At 51.1% G+C, this 24,494-nt stretch overlaps 1 protein-coding gene across 1 annotated transcript; it reads right to left on the bottom strand.

Annotated features, from left to right (window-relative positions):
- Positions 1-1,200: 1,200 nt before the first annotated feature.
- Positions 1,201-21,867, bottom strand: RAB5B (RAB5B, member RAS oncogene family). Its single transcript, XM_038752888.1, has 6 exons — positions 21,807-21,867; positions 8,124-8,393; positions 2,366-2,517; positions 2,077-2,199; positions 1,707-1,800; positions 1,201-1,388 (listed from the first exon to the last, which is right to left on the bottom strand). The coding sequence occupies exons 2-6, from the start codon at positions 8,284-8,286 to the stop codon at positions 1,273-1,275; spliced, it is 648 nt and encodes a 215-aa protein (XP_038608816.1). The 5' UTR covers positions 8,287-8,393; positions 21,807-21,867; the 3' UTR covers positions 1,201-1,272.
- Between the last annotated feature and the right edge of the window lie 2,627 nt (positions 21,868-24,494).

Below are 24,494 nucleotides of genomic sequence, written 5' to 3'. Positions count from 1 at the left end.
ACTTCCCAAGTGCTTAGTACAGTGCCCTGCACACAGTAAGCGCTCAATACGATTGATTGATCCCAAGTGCTTAGTACAGTGCTCTGCACAAAGTAAGCGCTCGATAAATATGATTGAATGATTGTTTGTCTCTCCCGTTGGATTGTAAGCCGCTTGAGGGCAGGGACTGAGTTTCCTCGCTCGCCCAAACTCTCCCACACACTTAGTGGGGTGGTTTGGATGAAAACAAGACCCAGACAGGAGGATGCCCAAAGCCATCACTGCTCCTGTTGGTCCAAGGGTGAAGGGGATAGGGGAAGTAGAGGCACAGCTGCTATCAGGGAAGTGGGGAGGGGGAGGTAACTAGGACGCGACCACGGCTCCCACCCCAGCACCGCTCCCGCAATCACACAATCCTCACGCACACCTCAGATTCTGTTTAATTAAAAAGGAAAAAAAAAAAAAAAAAAAATCAAACACCCCACAGAACGAAGGGTCCCGACCGAACCAACCGTCGACTAAAGTGCAAACCCGCTGGGGCGGGGGGGGAGGGAGGGAGGCCGAGGGATGACCAGAGGCCCGGTTTGGGGAGCCCCCCACCCGACCCCTCCCTCCCTCCCTCCCGGACCGGCGGGACGAACCAAAGTGGCAGGGAGGGCTGCGGGCAGAAGGCCGCACGCGGTTCCAGGGCCGTCAGGGCACCGGCGCAGGGCAGCCCCCGCCCGCCCTCACCCTCTGGCCTCCGCCCGCCCCCCAAACAGGGCACCTGAAGATACTGCAGCTTCTTCCAGAGCAGGGAAGCCCCGGGACGGAACAAGGAGGCAGGGGTGTACGGCCCCCCTTTCCCCGCCGGCCCCAGCGGGCCCTGACGGGGCTCTGGGGAAACTGAGCGGAGCGAGGGGCAGGTGGGGAGAGGGGCCGGGGCGTTCCTGGAAGCAGAGGGGTGGGCCGAGGGAGGGAGGGAGGGAGGGCGGCGTCCTGCCCTGTAATACAAAGTGAACAGTTCGTTCTAGACAGTCGCCAGGGGCCGGCGTGGGAGGGGGAAAACGGGGTGGGGGGAGACCGGGCCCTGCCGGCAGCGGTTGCTGAAGCATTACAAAGTGCATGGAGGGGGCCGCCGCCGGGGGGGGCGGGACGGGGGGGCCCGGTTCTGTGCTGTTCTCGGGGGTGGGGGGGGCTGTGGTGGGGCGGGGGAGTGGGGGAGACAGGGGAGGGGGCCAGGTCTCAGCACTGTGGCCGCCCCCCCCCGGCTCGCCGGCCGCCCCCCCTGTGGGTCCTCCCGCGGCCCGGCCCTCAGTTGCTACAGCACTGGCTCTTGCTCTGCTGCGGTTGTTCGTGCAGGTCCACGCCCCGGCTCCGGCCCGGCCCGGCTCCCAGGGCCGGGGGCTCGCTCTTCGGAAGCTTCTTAGCTGGGGGGAGGAAGGCGGGTGGTCAGGAGGACACCCCCGCCCTCCCCCCTGAGATCTGTGGTGCTTGGCACTAGGCTGTAAGCCTCCTGTTATACCGTACGTCCCCAAGCGCTCAGTACAGTGCTCGGCCCACCGTGACCACTCAATAAATACCATCGATTGAGAGGAGGCCTCCCCTCGCCCCCTGGGCTCCCCCTCCCACAAGGGGGGCATAGCGGACCGCGCCCGGGGCCGGCAGTGGGTGGGATGAGCCCCCTCCCTCCCTGCACCCCCCGCCCAAGTTGGGTGGAGGAACCCTGGGCCCCGGCGGCCCCTCACCGATGGCCAGGAAGAGGTCGTTGATGTTCATGGCCGTCTTGGCCGAGGTCTCCATGAACAATAAACTATTGTCATCGGCGTACGCCTGGGCCTCCTGGGAAAAGGACGTCCGCTCAGTGCCACCTCCCGCCGTGAGGCTGTGAGCCCCTCTACCCCTTGAGGACCCGCCCCGGACGCTTACCTCATCCTCCACCCCGCTCCACCCTCACCCACTAACCTAGCTCGTCCTCCACCCCATCCCACCCTCCCCGAGTCGGGTCCCCGGTTTACTTCGTCCCCGGCCCCCACCCACTCACCTACCTCGTCCGGCCCGCCCCCAACCTCCACCCCCGCCCCCCGCCCCGTCCCCGGGGTCCGGTCCGGCGCTCACCTCGTACTCCACCATGCGCTTGCTGGCCAGGTCGGCCTTGTTCCCGGCCAACGCGATGACGATGCTGGGGCTGGCCTGACGCTGCAGCTCCTTCACCCATGTCTTCGCCCGGGCGAAAGTTTCCTGACACGACGCCCGGGGAGAGGAGGAGCAGGGTGAGGAGACAGTAAGCGCTCAATAAATACGACTGAATGAATGAATGAGAAGGGGGGAGTGGGGAGAGCAGGCGACCCTCTCTCGTTGCCCCTCTTCTCCCCGCTGGTCCTCCCCTCCTCCCCCCGGTCCCCACCTGGTTGGTGATGTCGTAGACGACGATGGCGGCCTGGGCCCCGCGGTAGTACATGGGCGCCAGGCTGTGGTAGCGCTCCTGCCCCGCCGTGTCCCAGATCTCAAACTTGACCGTGGTGTCGTCCAGGCAGACCGACTGGGTGAGGAACGCCGCTGCGGGAGAGGCACGGGCAGGGGAAGTGAGTGAGGGCCGGGGGTGGGGTGCCCACCCGCTCCCATCTCTGTCTCCCCCTTTTAGACTGTGGGCCCACTGTTGGGTAGGGACTGTCTCTATATGTTGCCAACTTGTACTTCCCAAGCGCTTAGTACAGTGCTCTGCACATAGTAAGCGCTCAATAAATACGATTGATGATGATGATGATCCCATTTCTCCCAATCCTGACAATCTGATAATCAATGGTGCTTAATGAGCCCTTACTGTATAACAACTGAATAATAATAACAACAACAATAACGGCATTTGTTGAGCGCTTACTATGTGCCAAGAACTGTTCTAAGTGCTGGGGTAGGGCTCACCGTCTATCTTTTCCCCATTTTACAGACGCAGAAATTGAGGCACGGAGAAGATAAAGGTCCTATAAAGGATCACTCCACCAGGCCTCAACACCCCCCCAGCCATACAGTTTAAATAGACTTTTAGACTGTGAGCCCACTGTTGGGTAGGGACTGCCTCTATATGTTGCCAATTTGTACTTCCCAAGCGCTTAGTACAGTGCTCTGCACATAGTAAGCGCTCAATAAATATGACTGATGATGATATATGGATATAAACCACCTTAAAGACGTATGTAAATAGCAATCCATGTACTCTAGCATTCACTCATTCATTCAATCGTATTTACTGGGCGCTTACTGTATGCAGAGCACTGTACTAAGCGCTTGGGAAGCACAAATCGGCAATTTAGACAACCCCTACCCCAAAATGGGCTCACAGACTAGAGGGAGGAGACAGACAACAAAACAAAACTAGTAGGCAGGCACCAATTAACCATCAAAATTAATAGAATTAGAGCTACATACACATCATTGACAAAACAGAGTAATAAATATGTACAGATATACACAAGTGCTGTGCATGTACTCAAGCAGTGTGGCCTAGTGAAAAGAACACAGGGTTGGGAGTCAGAGGACACGGGTTCTAATTATGGCTCCACCACTTGCCTGGGCAAGGCACTTGACTTCCTCTGTGCCTCAGTTCACTCACCTGCAGAATGAGGATTCAATATCTGTTCTCCCTCCTACTTAGACTGGGAGCCTCACGTGTCCCCCACCAGACAAGCGGTGGAGCCAGGATTAGAACCCAGGTCCTCTGACTCCGAAGCCCGTGCTCTTCCCACTAGGCCACGCTGCATCTCCATGCTTCTGTAGTCATTCATGCAATAGTATTTGAGTGCTTTCAGTGTGCACAGCACTGTACTAAGTGCTTGGAAAGCGCAATTCGGCAACAGAGAGAGACCATCCCTGCCCACAATGGGTTCACAGTCTAGAAATGGGGAGGCAGACATAAAAACTAGTAGACAGGCATCAACACAAATAAATAGAATTAGATACACACACACACACACACACACATAAATGGAGATATGAGTGTAAGCCTCATGTGGGACAAGGAATATGTCACACTGGATTAAACTGTAACAACCTCAGTGCTTGGCACATGATGATGATGATGGCATTTATTAAGCGCTTACTATGTGCAAAGCACTGTTCTAAGCGCTGGGGAGGTTACAAAGTGATCAGGTTGTCCCACGGGGGGCTCACAGTCTTAATCCCCATTTTACAGATGAGGTAACTGAGGCCCAGAGAAGTTAAGTAACTTGCCCAAAGTCACATAGCTGACAATTGGCGGAGCCGGGATTTGAACCCATGACCTCTGACTCCAAAGCCCGGGCTCTTTCCACTGAGCCACGCTGCTTCTCTAGAAGCAGCACAGAGAAAAGAGCTTAACAAATACCAGACTGAGCCCCTTCCTTCCTCTCCCCCTCGTCCCCCTCTCCATCCCCCCCATCTTACCTCCTTCCCTTCCTCACAGCACCTGTAGATATGTATATATGTTTGTACATATTTATTACTCTATTTATCTTACTTGTACATATCTATTCTATTTATTTTATTTTGTTAGTATGTTTGGTTTTGTTCTCTGTCTCCCCCTTTTAGACTGTGAGCCCACTGTTGGGTAGGGACTGTCTCTCTATGTTGCCAATTTGTACTTCCCAAGCGCTTAGTCCAGTGCTCTGCACGCAGTAAGCGCTCAATAAATACGATTGATGATGATGATGATGAAGTACTGTATGCAGAGCACTGTGCCAAGCGCTGAGGAAAGAACAACGCAACAGAGTTGGCAGGGGCAATCCCTGCCCACATGGAGGTTTCGGTCCACTGGGGTGAAAACAAAGTAGATTAAGAAGGGAATTAATAGAGGGAGAATACGTGACTGCTGCCCTCCAGAAGCCTCCAGTCTAGTGGGAATGAGGACAGAAGCCCACGTGCACGCACACACAAACACACACGCATGCAGCATGACCTAATCGGTCTTGGAGAAGAAGCGTGGCTCAGTGGAAAAGAGCGTGGGCTTTGGAGTCAGAGGTCATGGGTTCAAATCCCGGCTTGGCCAACTGTCAGCTGTGTGACTCTGGGCAAGTCACTTCACTTCTCTGGGCCTCTGTTACCTCATCTGGAAAATGGGGATTAAGACTGTGAGCCCCCTGTGGGGCAACCCGATCACCTTGTAACCTCCCAAGCGCTTAGAACAGTGCTTGGCACATAGTAAGCGCTTAATAAATGCCATTATTATTATTATTATTATTATTATTATTATTATTATTATTATTATTCTTTGTGCCTCAGTTACCTCATCTATAAAATGGGGATTAAGACTGTGAGGCCCCTGTGGGGCAACCCAATCACCTTGTAACCTCCCCAGCGCTTAGAACAGTGCTTGGCACGTAGTAAGCACTTAATAAATGCCATTATTATTATTCTCTGTGCCTCAGTTACCTCATCTATAAAATGGGGATTAGGACTGTGAGCACCCTGGGGCAACCTGATCACCTTGTAACCTCCCCAGCACTTAGAACAGTACTTTGCACATAGTAAGCACTTAATAAATGCCATCATCATTATTATTATTATTAGTAGTAGTAGATAGAGCAGGGGCTTGGGAGTTGGAAGGACCTGGATTCTAATCCCGGCTCCGCCACCTGTCTGCTGAGGGACCCTGGGCAAGTCCCTTAATTTCCCTGTGCCTCGGTTCCCTCACCTGTAAAATGGGGTTTAAGACTGAGCCCTATGTGGGACAGGGACTGTGTCCAACCTGATTAACTTTTATCTAGTTAGTACTCATCATCATCATCAATCGTATTTATGGAGCGCTTACTGTGTGCAGAGCACTGTACTAAGCGCTTGGGAAGTACAAATTGGCAACATATAGAGACAGTCCCTACCCAACAGTGGGCTCACAGTCTAAAAGGGGGAGACAGAGAACAAAACCAAACATACTAACAAAATAAAATAAATAGAATAGATATGTACAAGTAAAATAAATAGAGTAATAAATATGTACAAACATATTTACATATATACAGGTGCTGTGGGGAAGGGAAGGAGGTAAGATGGGGGGATGGAGAGGGGGACGAGGGGGAGAGGAAGGAAGGGGAACTTTAATATTTGTTAAGCGCTTACTATGTGCAAAGCACTGTTCTAAGCGCTGGGGGGGATACAAAGTGATCAGGTTGTCCCATGTGGGGCTCACGGCCTTAATCCCCATTTTACAGATGAGGGAACTGAGGCCCAGAGAAGTTAAGTGACTTGCCCAACATCACACAGCTGACAGGCAGCGGAGCTGGGATTTGAACCCATGACCGCTGATTCCCATTCTTTCCACTGAGCCCCGCTGCTTCTCCCGGTTCCGCCACTTGTCAGTTAGTACTCAGAATAGCGCCTAGCACAGAGTAAGTGCTTAACAAGTACCACAAACAAAACAACAACAACACACACACACACACACACACTCTCAGAAGGGGAGGCGGGCAGGGGAGAGGAGACACTGTTCCAAGGGCGGAGAGCAAGAGGGTGGCAAGGTAGGAACAAGAGATCAAGGATGTGAAAGCTAACCTAGGCTAAAGAAGCAGCGTAGCTCAGTGGCAAGAGCCCGGGCTTTGGAGTCGGAGGCCATGGGTTCAAATCCCGGCTCCGCCAACTGTCAGCTGTGTGACTTTGGGCAAGTCACTTCACTTCTCTGTGCCTCAGTTCCCTCATCTGTAAAATGGGGATTGAGATTGTGAGCCTCCCGTGGGACAACCTGATCACCTTGTATTAAGCACTTACTATGTGTAAATCACTTCTAAGACTGAGCCCCTTCCTTCCTCTCCCCCTCGTCCCCCTCTCCATCCCCCCATCTTACCTCCTTCCCTTCCCCACAGCACCTGGATATATGTATATATGTTGGTACATATTTATTATTCTATTTACTTATTTATTTATTTTACTTGTACATATATATTCTATTTATTTTATTTTGCTAGTATGTTTGGTTTTGTTCTCTGTCTCCCCCTTTTAGACTGTGGGCCCACTGTTGGGTAGGGACTGTCTCTATATGTTGCCAACTTGTAGTTCCCAAGCGCTTAGTACAGTGCTCTGCACACAGTAAGCGCTCAATAAATACAATTGATTGATTGATTGATTGTAGCCTCCCCAGAGCTTAGAACAGTGCTTTGCACATAGTAAGCGCTTAATAAATGCCATCATTATTATTATCTGGGCCTCAGTTCCCTCATCTGGAAAATGGGGATTAAAACTGTGAGCCCCCTGGGGGACAACCTGATCACCTTGTCACCACCCCAGCGCTTGGAACAGTGCTTTGCACATAGTAAGTGCTTAATAAATGCCATTATTATTATTATTATTATTATTATTATTATTGGCGGGAAGAGAGAGCACCATAAGGCCGCTGTCCTCCACCCAGCTATCGGGCCCTATCGGTCTCACCAGATGCCAACCACACCCCGCGGGGAAAGACCTGGGGGCCGGTAGTCATGGACACGCTGGGAAAATCATCATCTTCAATCGTATTTATTGAGCGCTTACCATGTGCAGAGCACTGTACTAAGCGCTTGGGAAGTACAAATTGGCAACATATAGAGACAGTCCCTACCCAACAGTGGGCTCACAGTCTAAAAGGGGGAGACAGAGAACAAAAACATACTAACAAAATAAAATAAATAGAATAGATATGCACAAATAAAATAAATAAATAAATAAATAGAGTAATAAATATGTACAAACATATACACATATATACAGGTGCTGTGGGGAAGGGAAGGAGGTAAGATGGCGGGGGGATGGAGAGGGGGACGAGGGGGAGAGGAAGGAAGGGGCTCAGTCTGGGAAGGCCTCCTGGAGGAGGTGAGCTCTCAGTAGGGCCTTGAAGGGAGGAAGAGAGCTAGCTTGGCGGATGGGCAGAGGGATTGGGGGCATTCCAGGCCCGGGGGAGGACGTGGGCCGGGGGTCGATGGGGGGATAGACGAGAACGAGGTACGGTGAGGAGAGAACGAGGTACGGTGAGGAGAGAATGAGGTATGGTGAGGAGAGAACGAGGTACGGTGAGGAGATTGATTGATGACCCACCCTCCTCCCACCCCAGTTCCTCACCCCCGCGACGGTTCAGGCCGTGATGGCGTGGCCCTGCCGCCCCCCCCAGCCCCATCCCTCGGTCCCTGGTGGCACAGCCCCCGCGGGCGGGCGGGTGGGCGGGCACTCACCCCCAATGGTGCTCTCCTGGTACTCGTGGAACTGGCCCTTGACGAAGCGCAGGACGACGCTGGACTTGCCCACGGCCGACTCGCCCAGCAACACCAGCTTGAACTGGCAGATCTTGCTGGCCTGGGGCTGCCCGTTGGGCCGGGCCGGGCCTCTGCTCGTCATGGCTGGGCGGGGGCGGTGAGCGGGGACGCTGTGGGCGGGGGCGGGCAGGGGCTCCACGCAGCCGGTGGCCAGTGCCAGAGCTCAGAGCTCCTGGCTCCTCAGCGATCCTGGGGGCACAGTCGGGGTGGGGGGCGGGAATCACAACCCGTCCCACCCAAGGGCCTTGCCAGACCCTCATCATCAATCGTATTTATTGAGCGCTTACTGTGTGCAGAGCACTGGACTAAGCGCTTGACCCTCCCTCCGTCGGCTCCCGTTTTTTTATTTGTTTTTTTCAAATGCCAGGCAGCGCTCTAAGTGCTGGGGTGCATATCTATTCTATTTATTTTGTTTTGTTGGTATGTTTGGTTTTGTTCTCTGTCTCCCCCTTTTCGACTGTGAGCCCACTGTTGGGTAGGGACTGTCTCTATGGGTTGCCAATTTGTATTTCCCAAGCGCTTAGTACAGTGCTCTGCACATAGTAAGCGCTCAATAAATACGATTGATGATGATGAAGATAATCAGTTGCACACAGTCCAAATGGGGCTCACACTCTTAATCCCCACTTTGCCGATGAGGGAAGTGAGGCACAGAGAAGTGAAGTGACTCACCCAAGGTCCCACAGCAGAGAAGTGGTAGAGCCAGGAGTAGAACCCAGGTCCTTCTGATTCTCGGGCCCAGGCTCTACCCCCTAGGCTGTGCTGTTTCTTAGCTTGTTGTGGCTAGGGAATCATCATCATCATCAATCGTATTTATTGAGCGCTTACTATGTGCAGAGCACCGGACTAAGCGCTTGGGAAGTCCAAATTGGCAACATATAGAGACAGTCCCTACCCAACAGTGGGCTCACAGTCTAAAAGGGGGAGACAGAGAACAAAACCAAACATACTAACAAAATAAAATAAATAGAATAGATATGTACAGGTAAAATAAATAGAGTAATAAATATGTACAAACATATATACATATATACAGGTGCTGTGGGGAAGGGAAGGAGGTAAGGAGGTAACAAGAAGGAGCTTGTTGTGGCTAGGGAATGTATCTACCAACTCTATTCTACTGGACTCTCCCAGGTGCTGAGCACAGCGTTCTGCACGTAGTAAGCGCTCAATAAATTCCACTGATTGATCGGCTAATAATAATAATGACGATGATGGTATTTGTTAAGCGCTTACTATATGCAAAGCACTGTTCTAAGCACCGCCGGGGGGGGATACAAAGTGATCAAAGTGATTTTAGACTGTGAGCCCACTGTTGGGTACGGACTGTCTCTATATGTTGCCAACTTGTACTTCCCAAGCGCTTAGTACAATGCTCTGCACACAGTAAGCGCTCAATAAATACGATTGATTGATTGATTGACTGATTGATCAGGTTGTCCCATGTGGGGCTCACAGTCTTAATCCCCATTTTACAGGTGAGGGAACAGAGGCACAGAGAGGTGACTTGCCCAAAGTCACCCGGCTGAGTGGTGGAGTCGGGAGTGGAATCAATCAATCAATCAATCAATCAATCGTATTTATTGAGCGCTTACTATGTGCAGAGCACTGTACTAAGCGCTTGGGAAGTACAAATTGGCAACACATAGAAACAGTCCCTACCCAACGGTGGGCTCACAGTCTAAAAGGGGGAGACAGAGAACAGAACCAAACATACCAACAAAATAAAATAAATAGGATAGAAATGTACAAGTAAAATAAATAAATAAATAGAGTAATAAATATGTACAACCATATATACATATATACAGGTGCTGTGGGGAAGGGAAGCAGGTAAGATGGGGGGAACCCACGACCTCCGACTCCCAAGCCCGTGCTCTTTGAGAAGGAGCGTGGCTCAGTGGAAAGAGCCCGGGCTTTGGAGTCAGGGGTTCAAATCCCAGCTCTGCCAATTGTCCGCTGTGTGACTTTGGGCAAGTTACTTCACTTCTCTGTGCCTCAGTTACCTCACCTGTAAAATGGGGATGAAGATTGTGAGCCCCCCCGCCCCCCACCGTGGGATAACCTGATCACCTTGTAAACTCCCCAGTGCTTAGAACAGTGCTCTGCACATAGTAAGCGCTTAATAAATGCCATTATTATTATTATTCTCCTAACCCACAACAGCCTTGGCCTGGAGGCAGGAGGCACGGCTGGATCTGGGGGAGATCGGGCGCAGGAAGTGGGGCTGGGGGAGAGCCAGGCCACCGTCCAACTTCCTGGCTTCGAGGCGGGAAGCAGGTCGTCATTAATCGTATTTATTGAGCGCTTACTGTGTGCAGAGCACTGTACTAAGCGCTAAGGTCACCTGAGGTCATCTGCGAACCTCTGGCTCAGACCTTGGGAGGATGGCCAGGAGCCCCCGGCTGACAGCCACTGGCCCACTGGGCTTCCAGACCCACCCCCTCCTCCCGGGTCCCGGCGGGCCCCAGGGCCAGGGCTCGCCAAAGTCCTGGCTGAGGGGGAAGGGCCAGCGGGGACCCCAGAGGGGTGGGGAGAGTAATAATAATAATAATAATAATAATCGGCATTTGTTAAGCGCTTACTATGTTCTAAGCGCTGGGGAGGATACAGGGTGATCAGGCTGTCCCACGTGGGGCTCACAGTCTTCACCCCCATTTTACAGATGAGGGAACTGAGGCTCAGAGAAGTTGACTTGCCCAAGGTCACACAGCAGACATGCGGCGGAGTCGGGATTCGAACCCCTGACCTCTGACTCCAAAGCCCGTGCTCTTTCCACTGAGCCGCGCTGGGGAGGATACAGGGTGATCAGGCTGTCCCACGTGGGGCTCACGGTCTTCACCCCCATTTTACAGATGAGGGAACTGAGGCTCAGAGAAGTTGACTTGCCCAAGATCACACAGCAGACACGTGGCGGAGTCGGGATTCGAACCCCCGACCTCTGACTCCAAAGCCCGTGCTCTTTCCACTGAGCCGCGCTGGGGAGGATACAGGGTGATCAGGCCCCCACGTGGGGCTCACAGTCTTCACCCCCATTTTACAGATGAGGGAACTGAGGCTCAGAGAAGTTGACTTGCCCAAGATCACACAGCAGACATGCGGCGGAGTCGGGATTTGAACCCCCGACCTCTGACTCCAAAGCCCGTGCTCTTTCCACTGAGCCACGCTGCTTCTCTAGGTGTGTGAGTGACCCTCAGGGGGAGGGTCCTGACCCCGGGGTCCCACCACGGCCCCTCTCATCCGAGGCCCAGGGGCCTGGGGAGAAGCTTCCGACCTCTCCCCGTCAACCACACTTCATGCTGCTGCCCGGATTATCTTTGTCCAGAAACGCTCTGGGCATATTACTCCCCTCCTCAAAACTCTCCAGTGGCTACCAATCAATCTGCACATCAGGCAGAAACTCCTCACCCTGGGCTTCAAGGCTGTCCATCCCCTCGCCCCCTCCTACCTCACCTCCCTTCTCTCCTTCTCCAGCCCAGCCTGCACCCTCCGCTCCTCTGCCGCTAATCTCCTCACCCTTAGGCCTCATTCTCGCCTGTCCCGCCGTCGACCTCCGGCCCACGTCCTCCCCCTGGCCTGGAATGCCCCCAATCCCTCTGCCCATCCGCCAAGCTAGCTCTCTTCCTCCCTTCAAGGCCCTACTGAGAGCTCACCTCCTCCAGGAGGCCTTCCCACACTGAGCCCCTTCCTTCTTCTCCCCCTCGTCCCTCTCTCCATCCCCCCATCTTACCTCCTTCCCTTCCCCACAGCACCTGTATATGTTTGTACATATTTATTACTCTATTTTACTTGTACGTATCTATTCTATTTATTTTATTTTGTTAGTATGTTTAGTTTTGTTCTCTGTCTCCCCCTTTTAGATTGCGAGCCCACTGTTGGGTAGGGACTGTCTCTATATGTTGCCAATTTGTACTTCCCAAGCGCTTAGTACAGTGCCCTGCACACAGTAAGCGCTCAATAAATACGATTGATGATGATGATGATAACCACAACTTGATGGTGCTGTGGGCACTCGGCAGAGAACCGGGCTGTGACCTCTCCGGTCGGATCCATCGGTCCAGCCCTTCTGGACTCTCTCTCTGGTGGGGATATTAGGAGCCACGGGCTGGCTGCCCTCCTGGAACCCATCATCAATCGTATTTATTGAGCGCTCACTGTGTGCAGAGCACTGTACTAACCCTCATGGATAAGGATGGACCACCCAACACCCCTGACTCTCCCCCACGGACCGACCACAGATCACCTAACACCCCGACTCTTAATAATAATGCTAATGATGGCATTTATTAAGCGCTTACTATGCGCAAAGCACTGTTCTAAGCGCTGGGGAGGTTACAAGGTGATCAGGTGGGGCTCACGGTCTACATCCCCATTTTACAGATGAGGTAACAGGCCCAGAGAAGTGAAGTGACTTGCCCAAAGTCACACAGCTGACAGTTGGCGGAGCAGGGATTTGAACCCATGACCTCTGACTCCAAAGCCCGGGCTCTCCCCACTGACCACTCAGCACAGACCACCCAATCCAGCCCACCCACCACACCTGACTCCCCTCATGTTCTGTGACTCAACACAGAACATCCAACACCTCTGCCTCTCCCCTCCCCCACAGCACCTGTATATATGTTTGTACATATTTATTACTCTCTATTTATTTATTTATTTTACTTGTACATATCTATTCTATTTATTTTATTTTGTTAGTATGTTTGGTTTTGTCTCCCCCTTTTAGACTGTGAGCCCACTGTTGGGTAGGGACTGTCTCTCTATGTTGCCAATTTGTACTTCCCAAGCGCTTAGTCCAGTGCTCTGCACACGGTAAGCGCTCAATAAATACGATTGATGACGATGATGAATTCAGAAAGAATCTGGTTATGACATTGCCAGTGGTGAAGAGTAGTTTGATGCCCCCAGAATTCCCACAGGAGGCTTTTTTTTAAAAATGGGATTTGTTAAGCACTTACTATGTGCCATGCCACTGGGGTGAATACAAGCTAATCAGTTCTTGTCCCACATGGGGCTCACAGTCTTAATTCCCATTTTACAGATGAAGTAACTGAGGCACAGAGAAGTTAAGTGACTTGCCCAAGGTCATACAGCCAACAAGTGGTGGAGCCGTTCTTTATGATTTTGGCTGTATGGCAACTCCTGCCAAAATGGTAATGGAGAGCCATTGCCCCATAGCTTTTCTGTTAATCAGTGGTATTTTGAGGGCTTACTGTGTCCTGGCTGGGCCATAATAGGAGATCAACAAGCTTAGGTAAGAGGGGGCAAGGTGATTGAATGTTTTTAAAGCCAGTGGTAAGGAGATTTTGCTTCTTACCAGATGAGGTAACTGAGGCCCAGAGACGTTAAGTGACTTGCCCAAAGTCACACAGCTGACAATTGGCAGAGCTGGGATTTGAACCCATGACCTTCCTCCCTTCAAGGCCCTACTGAGAGCCCACCTCCTCCAGGAGGCCTTCCCAGACTGAGCCCCTTCCCTCCTCTCCCCCTCGCCCCCCTCTCCATCCCCCCCATCTTACCTCCTTCCCTTCCCCACCGCACCTGTATATATGTATATAGGTTTGTACATATTTATTACTCTATTTTATTTTGTTAGTATGTTTGGTTTTGTTCTTTGTCTCCCCCCTTTTAGACTGTGAGCCCACTGTTGGGTAGGGACTGTCTCTATATGTTGCCAACTTGTACTTCCCAAGCGCTTAGTACAGGGCTCTGCACACAGTAAGCGCTCAATAAATACGATTGATTGATTGATTGACTGATTGATTTCTGTGACTCTCCCCCAGTCGATGGAATTTATTAAGCACTTACTGAGGGCAGAACACTGTACTAAGTGCCTGGGACATGCCATTTATAACAGCATCAGTAGGCACGTTCCCTGCTGGGGGCCAGCACGGACCACCCAACACTCCTGACTCTCCCCAGTGACCCTGCGAAGAGCACTTACGGATCTAAAGTGTGAGCTCACTGTGGGCAGGGGACATTCCGGCCAACTCTGTTGGATTGTACTCTCCCAAGCGCTTAGTATGGTGCTCGCCACGCGGAAGGTGCTCAATAAATGCCACCGATTGATTCTGTTTAATCTTTCTTGGGCTTCCCAGGTCTCCAACTTCCAGTCCGGTAGCCCGGGATACCCCAATGAGCCGCTCGGCTGCCCAGGCCTGGTCATCATCATCATCAATCGTATTTATTGAGCGCTTACTATGTGCAGAGCACTGTACTAAGCGCTTGGGAAGTACAAATTGGCAACATATAGAGACAGTCCCTACCCAACAGTGGGCTCACAGTCTAAAAGGTCCCGCCCTCCCCAGCTGAGCCGGGATCCACTGGTCTCCCAGCCCGGCTCGACCCTGCTCCAGATGCCCTGTATATATGTATATATGTTTGTACATATTTATTACTCTATTTATTTATTTTACTTGTACATATCTATTTTATTTATTTTATTTTGTTAGTATGTTTGGTTTTGGACTGTCTCTATATGTTGCCAACTTGTACTTCCCAAGCACTTAGTCCAGTGCTCTGCACACAGTAAGCGCTCAATAAATACGATTGATTTATTACTCTATTTATTTTACTTGTACATATCTATTCTATTTATTTTATTTTGTTAGTATGTTTGGTTTTGTTCTCCGTCTCCCCCTTTTAGACTGTGAGCCCACTGTTGGATAGGGACTGTCTCTAGATGTTGCCAACTTGGACTTCCCAAGCGCTTAGTACAGTGCTCTGCACACAGTAAGCGCTCAATAAATACGATTGATGATGATGATGTATATATGTTTGTACATATTTATTACTCTATTTATTTATTTTACTTGTACATATCTATTCATTTTATTTTGTTAGTGTGTTTGGTTTTGTTCTCCGTCTCCCCCTTTTAGACTGTGAGCCCACTGTTGGGTAGGGACTGTCTCTATATGTTGCCAACTTGGACTTCCCAAGTGCTTAGTACAGTGCTCTGCACACAGTAAGTGCTCAATAAATATGATTGATTGATTACTCTATTTATTTATTTTACTTGTACATATCTATTCTATTTATTTTATTTTGTTAGTATGCTTGGTTTTGTTCTCTGTCTCCCCCATTTAGGCTGTGAGCCCACTGTTGGGTAGGGACTGTCTCTATCTGTTGCCAACTTGTACTTCCCAAGTGCTTAGTACAGTGCTCTGCACACAGTAAGTGCTCAATAAATATGATTGATTGATTACTCTATTTATTTATTTTACTTGTACATATCTATTCTATTTATTTTATTTTGTTAGTATGTTTGGTTTTGTTCTCTGTCTCCCCGTTTTAGACTGTGAGCCCACTGTTGGGTAGGGACTGTCTCTCTATATTGCCAACTTGTACTTCCCAAGCGCTTAGTACAGTGCTCTGCACACAGTAAGCGCTCAATAAATACGATTGATTGATTGATTGCTCACTAATTTCTTCTAGACTGTGAGCCCACTGTTGGGTAGGGACTGTCTCTACATGTTGCCAACTTGGACTTCCCAAGCGCTTAGTACAGTGCTTTGCACACAGTAAGCGCTCAATAAATACGATTGATTGATTGATTGATTAAATGCATTGACTGCTTGATTGGTAGGGCATCAGTGCCAGCCAGGAGGCACCGGGGAGGAGCGGCCTCGGGGGCTCCGCTCAGGGCCAGGCAGCAGCAATCAATCAATCGTATTTATTGAGCGCTTACTGTGTGCAGAGCACTGTACTAAGCGCTTCAAGCAGCAGTCTCCAGAGGGCAGGGGCTGGAGTAGGGTGTGCCCAGTGGGTCCATGCCCAAGGCCTGCCCAGGCAGAGAGCAGGGCACGGCGGGGGGCTCCTGGGGGACCACTTGGCTACAGGGGGTAGGCTGCCTTCTGGGCGATTCTCCTGCTTCCCCAGGGGCAATCAATCAATCAATTGTATTTATTGAGCGCTTACTGTGTGCAGAGCACTGTACTAAGCGCTTGGGAAGTACGAGCTGGCAACATATAGAGCCAGTCCCTACCCAACAGTGGGCTCACAGTCTAGTTGAGAAGCAGCGTGGCTCAATGGAAAGAGCACGGGCTTTGGAGTCAGAGGTCAGGGGTTCGAATCCCGGCTCCACCACAAGTCTGCTGTGTGACCTTGGGCAAGTCACTTAACTTCTCTGAGCCTCAGTTACCTCATCTGTAAAAATGGGGATTAAGACTGAGAGCCCCACGTGGGACAACTTGATCACACTGTATCCCCCCCCAGCGCTTAGAACAGTGCTTTGCACATAGTAAGCGCTTAACAAATGCCATCATTATTATTATTATTATTAGAAGAAATTTCCTCAGCCCGAGGGGCAGCTCGGGCTGGGGGCAGATGGGCCCGGCCACGTGCCGGGCCGCAAGGTGGAGAAGCAGCGTGGCTCAGTGGAAAGAGCCCGGGCTTTGGAGTCAGGGGTCATGGGTTCGAATCCCAGCTCTGCCAATTGTTAGCTGGGTGACTTTGGGCAAGTCATTTCATTTCTCTGGGCCTCAGTTACCTCACCTGTAAAATGGGGATGGAGACTGTGAGGCCCCGTGGGACAACCTGATCACCTTAATAATAATAATAATGGCATCTATTAAGCGCTTACTATGGGCAAAGCACTGTTCTAAGCGCTGGGGAGGTTACAAGGTGATCAGGTTGTCCCTCGGGGGAGGGCTCACAGTCTTCATCCCCATTTCACAGATGAGGTCACTGAGGCCCAGAGAAGTGAAGTGATTTGCCCAAAGTCACACAGCTGACAATTGGCGGAGCCGGGATTAGAACCCGTGATCTCCGACGCCAAAGCCCGTGCTCTTTCCACTGAGCCACGCTGCTTCTCCTTGTAACCTCCCCAGCGCTTAGAACAGTGCTTTGCACATAGTAGGCGCTTAATAAATGCCATAAAAAAGGAGGGCGCGGGGAGGGAAGGGGCAGCTGCAGCTAAAACAGCGAGGGGGAGGGGGCAGAGGCAGCGTGGCTCAGTGGAAAGAGCCCGGGCTTTGGAGTCAGAGGTCATGGGTTCAAATCCCGGCTCCACCACTTGTCAGCTGTGTGACTCTGGGCAAGTCGCTTCACTTCTCTGGGCCTCAGTTACCTCATCTGTAAAATGGGGATTAAGACCACGAGCCCCACGTAGGACAAGCTGATCACCTTGTAACCTCCCCAGCGCTTAGAACAGTGCTTTGCACATAGTAAGCGCTTAATAAATGCTATCATTATTATTATTATTATTGGAGGCGGGCACGGAGGGGAGACAGACCCTCTCTGGCCTCCAACCCGGCGGGGGCCGCCTCAGCCCCGCCCTCCCACCACTCAGTACAGCGCTCCGCACACAGTAAGCGCTCAATCGATGGCCCTGATTGATGGGTTGGGCGATGCCGGAGCATGTGCAGGGGGAATTTCTGGCTCAGGGAGCCCCCTCCAGTGACGTCACCCGGGATTCCCGGGCCCCGCCGGGCGGGCAGGTGCACCTGCGGCCGCACCTGGGCCCCGTCCCGCCGAGGAAACCCCCCAGCTGGGGCCCCCTCCCCACCCGCAGCCCACCTCCCCGGGACGCAAGGAGCAGCGTGGCTCAGTGGAAAGAGCCTGGGCTTTGGAGTCAGAGGTCACGGGTTCGAATCCCGGATATGCCAACTGTCAGCTGTGTGACTTTGGGCAAGTCGTTTAACCTCTCTGTGCCTCAGTTTCCTCATCTGTAAAATGGGGATGAAGACTGTGAGCCCCCCGTGGGACAACCTGACCACCTTGTAACCTCCCCAGCACTTAGAAAAGTGCTTTGCACACAGTAAGTGCTTAATAAATGCCATTCTTATTATTATTATTTAACCTCTCTGTGCCTCAGTGACCTCATCTGTAAAATGGGGATTAAGACTGTGAGCCCCCCGTGGGACAACCTTACCACCCTGTAACCACCCCAGCACTTAGAACAGTACTTTGCACATTGTAAGTGCTTAATAAATGCCATTATTATTATTATTATTTAACCTCTCTGGGCCTCAGTGACCTCATCTGTAAAATGGGGATGAAGACTGTGAGCCCCCCGTGGGACAACCTGACCACCTTGTAACCTCCCCGGCGCTTAGAACAGTGCTTTGCACATAGTAAGTGCTTAATAAATGCCATTAGTATTATTATTATTTAACCTCTCTGGGCCTCAGTGACCTCATCTGTAAAAATGGGGATGAAGACTGTGAACCCCCTGGGGGACAACCTGATCACCTTGTAACCTCCCGGGCGCTTAGAACAGTGCTTTGCACATAGTAAGCACTTAATAAATGCCATTATTAATGAATTAAGGACCGGCCCCCACCTTCGCCCCAAGGAGCAGCAGCAGGAGGAGGGGCAGGCTGGGGGTCGAGCCAGCTACCGACCCCACGCCCTGTCTCTTGCTTTGGACTCCCCCGAGCGCTTAGAACAGTGCCCCGCACCTAATCATCGCTCCCTAAAGACCACAGATTGCCAGATTGAGGCTGAGGGTTGTGGGGTCTATGGGGGTGTGTGTGGCGGGGAAATGGCCCCCTCGGCGTGACCCCTTTATTCATTCATTCGATCGTATTTATTGAGCGCCTACTGTGTGCACGGCACTGTACTAAGCGCTTGGGAAGTACAAGTTGAAGGTCCCGCCCCAACAATGGGCTCGCATTCATTCATTCAATCGTATTTATTGAGCGCTTACTGTGTGCAGAGCACTGGACTAAGCGTTTGGGAAGTACAAGTTGACGGTCCCTACCCAACAGTGAGCTCGCATTCATTCATTCATTCAATCGTATTTATTGAGCGCTTACTGTGCGCAGAGCACTGGACTAAGCGCTTGGGAAGTACAAGTTGGCGGTACCGACCCAACAGTGGGCTCACATTCATTTATTCAATCGTATTTATTCATTCATTCAATCAATTGTATTTGAGCGCTTACTGTGTGCAGAGCCATGTACTAAGCGCTTGGGAAGTCCAAGTTGGCAACATGTAGAGACGGTCCCTACCCAACAGTGGGCTCATTTATTGAGCGCTTACTGTGTGCAGAGCCCTGTACTAAGCGCTTGGGAAGTCCCAAGTTGGCAACATCTAGAGACAGTCCCTACCCAACAGCGGGCTCACAGTCTAGAAGGGGGAGACAGGCAACAAGACAAAACATATTAACTAAATAGAATAAATATGTACAAATAAGATAAATCAATAAATACGTACAAACACATTTGTTTGACCCCTGACCCCCAGCCCGCAGTCGGGCCCTGCTCAATCAGTCGTATTTATTGAGCACTTACTGTGCACAGAGCACTGTACTAAGCGCTTGGGAAGTCCAAGTTGGCAACATATAGAAACGGTCCCTACCCAACAGTGGGCTCATTTATTGAGCGCTTACTGTGTGCAGAGCACTGGACTAAGCGCTTGGGAAGTCCAAGTTGGCAACATCTAGGGACGGGCCCCTACCCAACAGTGGGCTCACAGTCTAGAAGTGGGAGACAGACAAAAAGGCAAAACGTATTAACTAAATAGAGTAAATATGTACAAATAAGATAAGCGCTTAGTATGGTGCTCTGCACACAGTAAGTGCTCAATAAATACGATTGATTGATTGATTCATTGATACGTACAAACACATTGGTTTGACCCCTGACCCCCACCCGCAGTCACGCCCTGCTCAATCAATCAATCAATCAATCGTATTTATTGAGTGGTTACTGTGTGCAGAGCACTGTACTAAGCGCTTGGGAAGTCCAAGTTGGCAACATCTAGAGACAGTCCCTACCCAACAGTGGGCTCACAGTCTAGAAGGGGGAGACAGAGAACAAAATACAACGTATTAACTAAACAGAATAAATATGTACAATCAATCAATTAATCGTATTTATTGAGCGCTTACTGTGTGCAGAGCACTGTACTAAGCGCTTGGGAAGTACAAGTCGGCAACACATAGAGACAGTCCCTACCCAACAGTGGGCTCACAGTCTAGAAGGGGGAGACAGAGAACAAAACCAAACATACTAACAAAATGTACAAATAAGATTAGCGCTTAGTCCAGTGCTCTGCACACAGTAAGCGCTCAATAAATACGATTGATTGATTGATACGTACAAACACATTGGGACCCCCACCCGCAGTCAGGCCCTGCCCAATCAATCAATTTTGTTAGTATGTTTGGTTTTGTTCTCCGTCTCCCCCTTTTAGACTGTGAGCCCACTGTTGGGCAGGGCCTGTCTCTAGATGTTGCCCACTTGGACTTCCCAAGCGCTTAGTCCAGTGCTCTGCACACAGTGAGCGCTCAATAAATACGATTGATTGATTGATTGATACGTACAAACACATTGGGACCCCCGCCCGCAGTCAGGCCCTGCCCAATCAATCAATTTTGTTAGTATGTTTGGTTTTGTTGTCTGTCTCCCCCTTCTAGACTGTGAGCCCGCTGTTGGGTAGGGACTGTTTCTAGATGTTGCCAACTTGGACTTCCGAAGCGCTTAGTCCAGTGCTCTGCACAGAGTAAGCGCTCAATAAATACGATTGATTGATTGATACGTACAAACACATTGGGACCCCCACCCGCAGTCAGGCCCTGCCCAATCAATCAATTTTGTTAGTATGTTTGGTTTTGTTGTCTGTCTCCCCCTTCTAGACTGTGAGCCCGCTGTTGGGTAGGGACTGTTTCTAGATGTTGCCAACTTGGACTTCCGAAGCGCTTAGTCCAGTGCTCTGCACACAGTAAGCGCTCAATAAATACGATTGATTGATTGATTGATACGTACAAACACATTGGGACCCCCGCCTGCAGTCAGGCCCTGCCCAATCAATCAATTTTGTTAGTATGTTTGGTTTTGTTGTCTGTCTCCCCCTTCTAGACTGTGAGCCCGCTGTTGGGTAGGGACTGTTTCTAGATGTTGCCAACTTGGACTTCCGAAGCGCTTAGTCCAGTGCTCTGCACACAGTAAGCGCTCAATAAATACGATTGATTGATTGATTGATACGTACAAACACATTGGGACCCCCGCCTGCAGTCAGGCCCTGCCCAATCAATCAATTTTGTTAGTATGTTCGGTTTTGTTCTCCGTCTCCCCCTTTTAGACTGTGAGCCCAATGTTGGGCAGGGCCTGTCTCTAGATGTTGCCCACTTGTACTTCCCAAGCGCTTAGCCCAGTGCTCTGCCCACAGTAAGCGCTCAATAAATACGATTGATTGACACGTAAAAACACATTGGTTTGACCCCTGACCCCCGCCCGCAGTCAGGCCCTGCGCAATCAATCAATTTTGTTAGTATGTTTGGTTTTGTTCTCCGTCTCCCCCTTTTAGACTGTGAGCCCGCTGTTGGGCAGGGCCTGTCTCTAGATGTTGCCCACTTGGACTTCCCAAGCGCTTAGCCCAGTGCTCTGCCCACAGTAAGCGCTCAATAAATACGACTGATTGATTGACTGATTGATTGAGCGCTTACTGTGTGCAGAGCACCGGGCTGAGCGCTTGGGAAGTCCAAGTTGGCAACATCTAGAGACGGTCCCTACCCAACATCATCATCAATCGTATTTATTGAGCGCTTACTATGTGCAGAGCACTGTACTGAGCGCTTGGGAAGTACAAATTGGCAACATATGGAGACGGTCCCTGCCCAACAGTGGGCTCCCAGGGTAGCGTGGCGGTACCTACCGTCCCGTCTCCCCCGGACAAACAGCTGCGGCTCCCCCAGGCGCTCAGCCCCTCCTTCTGCCCGTCTCCTTCTCTTCTCCCTGGGCGGGGACCCCCGGACCAATGGGCGCGGCCCCCGCCCGCCCGCCAGCCAATCCCCGGCCGGGGGCGGGACCCGCCGGCGCCGCCGCCAATCGGGCCGCCGGGCGCCCTTCGACGGGCGGGGCCGCGGGCCAATGGCCGGCCGGGTGCCCGGGGCGGGGGACGCGCGGCGCGGCCAATAGGGAGCGAGATCCGGGGGTTCGGCCTATAGGCGGGCTCACCGCCCCTCTTTCCTCTTGACTCATAAACAACTAATCAGGTGAGCGGAGGGGGCGGGGCGAGGCGGAGGGCGGGCCAATCAGGAGGCGAGGTGGCGTGTGAGTGACAGGGGAGAGGGGCACGCCCTTCTGCTCACCCCTGACCCTGTGTGTGTGTGTGTGTGTGTGTGTGTGTGTGTGTGTGTGTGTTGGGGGAAATGTATATGTGTGTGTGTGTGTGTGAGAGTGAGACACACACACACACACACCAAAAAAAAAAACCCAAAACCCTGCCTGGGCCCTGCACGTCCTGGGGGAGATGCAGGCCCCAACCGGAAGTACTTCCGCCTAGGAGGCCCGCCATTCACTTCCGAGGGCGAAGGTCACCGGGCCCTATCAATCAATCCATCAATCAATCGTATTGATTGAGCACTTACTGGGTGCAGAGCACTGGACCACTTGTACATATCTATTCTATTTTATTTTGTTAGTCTGTTTGGTTTTGTTCTCTTGTCTCCCCCTTTTAGACTGTGAGCCCACTGTTGGGGAGGGACTGTCTCTAGATGTTGCCAACTTGGACTTCCCAAGCGCTTAGTACAGTGCTCTGCACATAGTAAGCGCTCAATAAATATGATTGATGATGATGATGATGGACCAGGCGCTTGGGAAGTCCAAGTTGGCCACATAGAGAGACAGTCCCTACCCAACAGTGGGCTCACAGTCTAGAAGGGGGAGACAATCAATCAATCGTATTTATTGAGCGCTCACTGTGTGCCGAGCACTGGACCAGGCGCTTGGGAAGTCCAAGTTGGCAACATAGAGAGACAGTCCCTCTAGACTGTCAGCCCCTTGTTGGGTAGGGACCGTCTCTATAATAATAATAATAATAATGATAATGGCATTTGTTAAGCGCTCCGAGAAGCAGCGTGGCTCAGTGGAAAGAGCATGGGCTTTGGAGTCAGAGGTCATGGGTTCAAATCCCGCCTCCACCACTTGTCAGCTGTGTGACTTTGGGCAAGTCACTTGACTTCTCTGTGCCTCAGTTACCTCACCTGTCAAATGGGGATTAAGACTGTGAGCCCCATGTGGGACAACTTTATCACCTTGTATCCTCCCCAGTGCTTAGAACAGTGCTTTGCACATAGTAAGCGCTTAACAAATGCCATCATTATTATTATTATTATTATGTGCAGAGCACTGTTCTAAGCGCTGGGGGGGGGGATACAAGGTGATCAAGTTGTCCCACGTGGGGCGCACAGTCTTAATCCCCATTTTACAGATAACTGAGGCTCAGAGAAATTAAGTGACTTGCCCAAGGTCACACAGCAGACCTGTGGCGGAGCCAGGATTCGAACCCATGACCTCTGACTCCAAAGCCCGGGCTCTTTCCACTGAGCCACGCTCTATATGTTGCCATCTTGCACTTCCCAAGCGCACAGTACAGTGCTGTGCGCACAGTAAGCGCCCAATAAAGACGATTGAATGAATGAATGAATGAATGAATGAATCAATCGTATTTATTAAGCAATTACTGTGTGCAGAGCACTGTACTAGGCGCTTGGGAAGTACAAGTTGGCAACATATAGAGACGGTCCCTATCAGTCAATCAATCGTATTTATTGAGCGCTGTGTGCAGAGCACTGGACTAAGCGCTTGGGAAGTACAAGTTGGCAACATATAGAGACGGTCCCTACCCAACAGTGGGCTCGCAGTCTAGAATGAATGAATGAAAGGGCCCTTGCCCGCCTCCAGGAGGCCTTCCCAGACTGAGCCCCCTCCTTCCTCTCCCCCTCGTTCCCCTCTCCATCCCCCCCCCCGCCTTACCTCCTTCCCTTCCCCACAGCACCTGTATATATGTTTGTATGGATTTATTACTCTATTTATGTATTTTACTTGTACATATCCATTCTATTTATTCTATTTTGTTAATATGCTTTGTTTTGTTCTCTGTCTCCCCCTTCTAGACTGTGAGCCCGCTGTTGGGTAGGGACCGTCTCTAGATGGTGCCAACTTGGACTTCCCAAGCGCTTAGTACAGTGCTCTGCACACAGTAAGCATTCAATAAATACGATTGAATGAATGAATGCACGTATTTATTACTCTATTTATTTTACTTGTACATATCTATTCTATTTTGTTAATATGTTTTGTTTGGTTCTCTGTCTCCCCCTTCTAGACTGTGAGCCCACTGTTGGGTAGGGACCGTCTCTAGATGTTGCCAATTTGTACTTCCCAAGCGCTTAGTACAGTGCTCTGCACACAGTAAGCGCTCAATAAATACAATTGAATGAATGCATGTACAGATTTATTACTTTATTTATTTTACTTGTACATAGCTATTCTATTTATTTTAATCAATCAATCTAATTAACTTGTACCTACCCCAGTGCTTAGAACTGTATTTGACACA

The sequence above is a fragment of the Tachyglossus aculeatus genome, chromosome 10, assembly GCF_015852505.1.
Source record: "Tachyglossus aculeatus isolate mTacAcu1 chromosome 10, mTacAcu1.pri, whole genome shotgun sequence".
Taxonomy (NCBI): Eukaryota; Metazoa; Chordata; class Mammalia; order Monotremata; family Tachyglossidae; genus Tachyglossus; species Tachyglossus aculeatus.
Note: the sequence above shows the minus strand (reverse complement) of the source record. Positions and strands in the feature narration are given on the sequence as shown.

Coding starts and splice junctions, on each gene's coding strand:
- RAB5B (XM_038752888.1), bottom strand. CDS start 8,286: ATGACGAGCAGAGGCCCGGCCCGGCCCAACGGGCAGCCCCAGGCCAGC. Junction 2,518..8,123: donor CCAGGAGAGCACCATTGGGG/GTGAGTGCCCGC, acceptor CCTCTCCCGCAG/CGGCGTTCCTCACCCAGTCG. Junction 1,389..1,706: donor CGACCTCTTCCTGGCCATCG/GTGAGGGGCCGC, acceptor TCCTCCCCCCAG/CTAAGAAGCTTCCGAAGAGC.